Below are 7,617 nucleotides of genomic sequence, written 5' to 3' on the forward strand. Positions count from 1 at the left end.
ATAAACCTATTTGTTAAATACTGTTAAATAAATAAATGCAAAAATATATGTTATTTTAAGCAAATATTTATGTATAAATTTCATAAGCGTTTATAAGGGAGTCCCTAATGTAAAGCCTGAAATATAAAGGGGTCCGCAAGTCAAAAAGTTTGAAAACCCCTGGTCTATGGCCTGTCGAGGCCTGTTAAAGCTTGAGATTTAGCATGAAGAAGTAAAAACAACATCCATACTATCATCATCATCGTTTAACGTCCGCTTTCCATGCTAGCATGGGTTGGACGATTTGACTGAGGACTGGCGAACCAGATGGCTGCACCAGGCTCCAATCTGATCTGGCAGAGTTTCTACAGCTGGATGCCCTTCCAAGGAAAAAAACGAAAATGCTAAAAAATAACGCAGGCATCAGTTTTAATTTCATGACACATCACCTGCTGCATCTTTTGATGCGAAACCTTGTTGTCCCTTGACATCTCTGGTTGAAACTTGTAATTTCAAGTCAAGCCAAAGCATAATCCTTTCTGCTGTAGGCACAAGGCCCGAAATTTTGGGGGAGGGGGACTAGTCGGTTACAACAACCCCAGTGTTTCACTGGTACTTAATTTATCAACCCCGAAAGGATGAAAGGCAAAAGTTACCTCGGCAGAATTTGAACTCAGAACGTAAAGATGGATGAAATGTCACTAAGCATATTGCCTGGCATAGTTCGTCACCTTAATAATAATAACAATAATAATTAATGATTTCAAATTTTGGCACAGTGCCAGAAAATTTAGTGGAGAGGGTAAGTCGATTATATCGACCCCAGTGCTCAACTGGTACTTATTTTATTGACCCCGAAAGAGTGAACGGCAAAGTCAACCTCAGCAGAATTTGAACTCAGAACTGAAGACTGACGAAATGCAGACAAGCGTTTTAGCCAGTGTCCAAACAATTCTAGCAGTTAGCTGCTTTAATAATAATAATAATGATAATAATAAGATGGCACAGGAAGAATATAAGAAATGGAGGAATGACCAGGTTGTAAAAGTTTTACACTGGAAACTGTGCCAGAAATGGAGATTTGAAGCTGGAAACACATGGTACAATCACCGAGTCGAAAGAGTACTGGAGTCGGAGAAATGTAAGATTTTGTGGGACTTTCCTATTCAAACGGACAAGAAGTTAGAAAATAAGAGACCGGACATAACAGTTATAGATAAGGAAAAGCAAAGTTACTTACTTATTGACCCATCATGCCTGTTTGATTCCAGGATTGTAAAGAATGACGAAGAAAAACAAAAAAAAAAAGAAAATACAATTCCTTAAAATTCGAAATAGGAGGAATTTGGAACATGGGAACTGTCAAGGTCGTACCTATAATAATTGGTGCCTTGGGAACAGTAAGCAAAGATATAGACAAATGGCTGGAGGAGATTGGGCTAGAATGCCCTGTAGAGCTCCTACAGAAAGTTTGTCTCTTTGAGACAGTAAGGGTTATCAGGAGGTTTCGAAACACTTGAAAGACTGCTGAAAACTTATGGATACCTAAGGTTATAGGTAGTAACCCACTACCCACAGAAATCCTACCAGGAATAAGGCCGAACCTGAGCCAAACCAAAATAATAATAATGATAATAATAATAAATTGTGGAACAAAAAATTGACAACTGTCCCTGTGGTAATTGGTGCATTTAGCACAAAACCCAAAGTTCTACCTAAAAGTCTGAAGGATATACAAAACGGAGACACTTTGTTGACCCGCAGAAAAGTGCTACCAAGTATTCTGTAAGAATCCAGAGATGCAGATCAACAATGTGATTATTAAGGTTATTGCCATTATTGTAATCTTAATTATTACAATGAATATACACAAGAATTATTCTATTCATATTTTTACACTAATTACTCAAATAAAGAATTCTATTTATAGAATAAACAAAAATTCTTGGAAACCTAACTCCCATGACTTCAAGCTCTTTCACTTTCTCTTGAGAAAGGCATGAATGCATTAAAATCTCATTTCACCTCCAACTACATGTGGAAGTTTTGCTGCTTTTGTAAGAAATTGGTATGTACAAAAATCATAAATTCTTACATTCTGTCATAAATTTTGTAGAAGCATTCGTTAAAAGAAAGTATTTGCAAAATTGTTTTAACTGGCGCTTGTGAGAAAAGTCTTTTGATTTTTTTTTTTAAATAATACAGAATAAATTCCAGTTGGATAGGAACAATTTTTCTTTGTCTTTGAGATGTCATTTACATAAAATTTTGTTATAGCATATATTTGGTGATGTATGATCAATCTGTATGGTGTGTATATTAAATATAAAAGACAAACAAAGGAGTAATTTATAAGATTCTTTCCATATAAATGGCAAAATATAATGTGCCTTTCTTATCTGAATATCCAGTAATTAGTCTTGGGAAAAAACTGTCCTTCAAGTACCCGTCGGCAATGATATCTTCAAGCTGCGACATCTCAACATTACTTTTGAATGTGCCTTGTCTGGAAAGGTCTTTCCTGAAAATGACTGAAAATCTTGGTCTTTTATACTTGCTGGAAGTGTCCAAGTATGTCATAACACGGTGTGCCTTAGCATTTGAGACAACACTCTCAGTCAGTTCCTTCAGGGAAATATCTATGTATTCTTTGTAGTCTTTCACAGGTTTCTTTTCCAAAATGAAACACACTTGTGGTTCTTGATCAATGTGGACAAAACTCTGGACTCTTGGAACAAAACCCTTCTCATTATAAACTTGAGCAAACAATTTGTAACATTGAGAATATTGTCGAATTCCAAATCGAATATCAACAGGTTCCTCTTTCACCGTATCAAATAGTGCCACATATCTGTTTTTGTCTGTGTGTGAGAAACTGATATAACTCTGTAATAAAGACAGATATACATTTTTCTTGGAATAAATATGTTTGAAGTGGAGTAAACTCTTCTCATCAAGCCCATGCTCCAGATAGTAAGAACTAAGGCTTTCATCTGGGTTTACTTTAGAGATAACAGAAAAATAAGATTCTCTATTATACTCAAAAGCATTTATCCATTCAATTTTGAAGTATTGGTCTTTAATAGCATTGACATATGCTGAAATATGGTGTTCAGACAACTTGTATTTAATAATTTGTTCGTTAACTCCTACGTGCCCTACCCGAACATCGGCCAAATCATAAGAGAAGTAATTAGCACCATTTTGTGACCAATCTGTGAAATAATTCATGAAGTTTCGAATTGGTAATGGTTTATTGTGACCACCAACTAATAGCATAACAAATGTCTCTGAAGACATATATGAGGAATTACCTGGATTCTGAACTGTTTGTAAGAAGTTCCGGTGGCACAACAGCATACCATCAATTATGCCATCTCCTTCCAGACAAACTTGACCATTTTTGTTCACATTTAGGTTAGCACCAACCCATAAGCCTGTAGCTTTCATTTTTCTTGGTTTTGCCAAGAGATTTTTGATGGAAGATTTTTTAAGTAACTGATGTGTACCAGTATGATCCAAGCATCGAAAAAAGCGCATAATATCATAAACATTGGTATACCAGCCATCAGTGAGAGAGACCACCTCCCTCTCTAGGTGTAGAGAATAAGTTGTATTAAAGTTTCCGACCAAGCTACGTTTAACCATATTCTTTATCCTGTTTTCTTTCATATGTTTTCCAAATCTTGTATGCCACATTCCACAAGGTTCCAAAATATTTTTCCTTACAAATGTTGGATAATCATAATTTTGAACTTTCTCAATAATTTGGTCCAGAATTACATAACCAAGATGAGAATGAACTGATTTTGTCCCTGGTTTAAAATTCAGTGGAATCGACATCATATATCTGAAAATATCCTTCAGTTCAGCAGTGTTCTTTAACTGCATGATGGAAGTGATGTTTGGAATGCGATAACCATTCTTTAAGTAAATAGAATTCAGAACTGGATCAAACATTGGTGGCATAGCTGAATCCCAGCCACCAGCATGCCGAAGAAGGTCATCGACTGTAATGTCATACAGCCTGTTGTCAGTTCGAAAAATGCTCCAAGGTCGTAAGTGATTCAAAATTCCAAACTTACCAAAGACTTTAGCGGTAAGGTTCACTTTACCATTTTCAACAAGTTTAAGAACAGATACAGCAGTGAGCAATTTAGAAATATTTGAAGCTGGAAACAAGACTTCTGGTGTCATTTTAACATTATTCTGTGTACTGCCATAGCCATGGGTGTATAAAAGTTTTCCTTGGCGCATCAAAGCAACAGATGCACCTCGATATTGGAATTGCTTTAAAAATTTCTGGAAAGATTTGTCAAAACCTGCATTGTTCTCAAGACTTGGTCTTCCTTTGATTCCTAAGGAGAAAATGAAACAAAAATATATTGATTAGAATAACAATATTTTGATTAAATTTTATAAATTAAAACCTAAAGAATTGTTATAAATTCAGAACATGCTAGTTGGAAATATAGTGACTATACATTTAAAAGTTTGTTGGTTTAACTACACAATGGAATTGTTGAAAACAGTACATGTACATCCAAAAAATGAATAACATTAAACGCACACATATACATAAGAAATTAAATAAATGACAAGGGAAGAAGGAATTATGTCATGAACTTCGTTGGCTTACAGCTGTTTCTGCTACAAAATGCAATGCACTCATAGTTGAGTACTTGTGTATCACCCTATAGCTTCAATGGAGCTTTAGACACTTTGTTCTGAAGCATATGTATATTGAGTTCTAACACCAGGTTATTGGTAATCACCATGCCTAAGCAAAATAATATATAATATATAGAAAACGAAGAGTTCAAACAAAACAAAATCAATTTATTTGCATAATAGTCAATTTCATAACACCTACACACGTTTGAATATCTATATTCATATTTTACAATTAAAAATTGTGTTATGAATTTAGAAGTCTGTAGCGAACACTACATCTATTAGGATGTAAATGAATATGTCAATTTTTGCCCTGAAGAGATTTTTACCTTCTAAATTCATAATGCAATTTTTAATTGTAAAATATGAATGAAGGTGGATATTGAAACACATGCAGGCATTATGAAATTGACTATTATGTAAATAAATTGATTTTGCTGGGTTTAAACTCTCCATTTTCTTTAAATTATATTACCAAAATTCTGTTGTTATATCGTATGGATGCAAACATTTATAAATTAATCGATATAGAAATAAACCAGTGGACACTTGGATGTAAGACATCCTTAGAAAGATTGATTTCTTTCTATACAAAACTTTATAAATATATTTACACACACATACCAATGTTCAATATCATCTTCATCATTTTAAGGTCTATTTTTCCATGCTTGTAAGGGTTAAACAGATTTTACTGTAGTAGATTTTCTGTGGTCAGATGCATGCCATCCTGTTGCCAATTCTTACCTGTTTCCAAGTAGGGTAATATTTTCCCATGCCTCAACACATATTAAGCAAATATTGGAAATGAAAGACACTACTTGTATGACACTGACACTCATTTACAACTATTATGCAATGTCAAGACAGGAGTGGACAAACAAAACACACACACACACACACACACGTATGTGTGTCTCTTTCTATTTTTTAATTATTATAAATCTTCCACTGAGAAGGGAGCTGGTTTCCAACAAAGATACAAGGCTCCATCTTTGAGATGTAGTTAACACAGACAAATTCACATTTGGAACTTGAGAAAAGTCTTGCATATTTTTACTGTTCCACTCACAGATTGGACTTGTACAAACCAGCTGGTCGATTTCTCTTTCTGAAAATCCCAGTTCATCCAGAGTCTCCTTTAAGCATTTGCTAACAAAACCTACTACTCCAATTATTATTGATATGAATATGAATTCATAGTCTGGATATAGAAGCTGGAGGTTTTGAAGCAGTTGTCCATAGCTATCCTCTTTTTCTTTGATTTTCAAAGAGATATTTATATCTGCAGGGCAGCTGACCTCTATGATGGTACATACCTTTGCCCCTCTGTCCCAAACAACAATATCTGGCCTGTTATGAAGTTTTGATATATGTATGTATGCAGACGATGGGTTTCTTTCAACTTCTGTCTACTGAATCCACTCACAAGGCTTTGGTAGGACTAGAGCTATGTTAGTCCAAGTTGCCAGGCAATGGGATTGAACCCAAAACCATGAAGCTGGAAAGCAAACTTCTTAAACTAAACAGCTGCTCCTGCGCATCTATCTATCTATCTGTGTGTGTGTGTGTGTGTATGTACCCAATACTTTCCACATCTAAAAGACAACATAACATACTAGTTGAAAATGGCAATTATACACCTAAAAACTCTCTGCTTCTAAATACATAACACCCAAGCTTAAAATGGTACTTAGACATCTAAAGATGTATTTGTGTTAAGGATTAGTTCTGTACAAAAGAACACAGATAAATGGCTTCCTACTGTTTCTACAGATGTAATGTTGACATATAAAAGTGGTGAACCAAGATATTTCACTTTTAAATGTTTTACAGAGAAGCAAGAAAGTATATTTGCCTAGGTTCAATCAGTGTAAAACTTGTTCCTTAAATAAAGCATGAGCTAAAGTCTCCGAATGATATAAGTAAACACAAACACATACACACTAGCAACATATATAAATCCACAACTGCTTCAAAACCTCCAGCTTCTATATCCAGACTATGAATTCATATGTATACCAATAATAATTGGAGCACTAGGTTTTGTTAGTAAATGCTTAAAGGAGACTCTGGATAAACTGGGATTTTCAGAAAGAGAAATCAACCAGCTGGTTTGTACATTACAAGTCCAATCTGTGAGTGGAACAATAAAAATATATATTACACACAAACAGGTGCAGGCAAAGCTGTGTGGTAAGAGGTTTGCTTCCTAACCACATTGTCTCAGGTTCAAACTCATCTCACTATGTGGCATCTCATACTATCATCATCATCGTCGTTGTTTAACGTCTGCTTTCCATTTTCCATGCTGGCATAGGTTGGACAGTTTGACTGAGGACTGGCAAGCCAGTAGGCTGCACCAGGCTCCAATCTGATCTGGCAAGGTTTCTAGAGCTGGATACCCTTCCTAATGCCAACCACTCTGAGAGTGTAGTGGGTGCTTTTTACATGCCACCGGAACAGGAGCCAGTCAGGCAGCACTGGCACTGGCCACACTCAAATGGTGCTCTGTATGTGCCAGTCATGTGGTACGGGCATTGACCATGCTCGAATGGTGCTTTTTACATGCCAGTCAGGCAGCACTGGCATCAGTGTATGTATGTACATAGGCACTGGAGTGGCTATGTGGTAAGAAGCTTGCTTCCCAACCACATGGTTTGGGGTTCAGTCCCACTGCGTGTCTTCTACTATAGCCTTAGGCTGATCAAAGCCTTGTGAGTGGATTTGGTAGATGGAAACTGAAAGAAGCCTGTCGTATATATGTGTGTGTGTGTGTGTGTATGTGTGTGTGTGTGTGTGTATGTATTTCTGTGTGTGTTTACATCCCTGTATCTTTGCAGTTCGGCAAAAGAGGCCGATGGAATAAGTACTAGGCTTACAAAGAATAAGTCCTGAGGTTGATTTGCTCGACTAAAGGCAGTGCTCCAGCATGGCCACAGTCAAATGACTGGAACAAATAAA

The 7,617-nt window shown here is 36.0% G+C and overlaps 1 protein-coding gene across 1 annotated transcript in view; it reads right to left on the reverse strand.

Moving 5' to 3' along the window:
• Positions 1–10: 10 nt before the first annotated feature.
• LOC106876528 (uncharacterized) overlaps positions 11–7,617 on the reverse strand; it is a 68,458-nt gene continuing 60,851 nt past the window's right edge. Inside the window, exon 2 of the mRNA XM_014925111.2 lies at positions 11–4,337. Coding sequence (XP_014780597.1) covers positions 2,329–4,337 — 2,009 coding nt within the window. The 3' untranslated portion in view covers positions 11–2,328. The remainder of the gene's footprint in view (positions 4,338–7,617) is intronic.

This window comes from Octopus bimaculoides, chromosome 3, assembly GCF_001194135.2.
Source record: "Octopus bimaculoides isolate UCB-OBI-ISO-001 chromosome 3, ASM119413v2, whole genome shotgun sequence".
Lineage (NCBI taxonomy): Eukaryota > Metazoa > Mollusca > Cephalopoda > Octopoda > Octopodidae > Octopus > Octopus bimaculoides.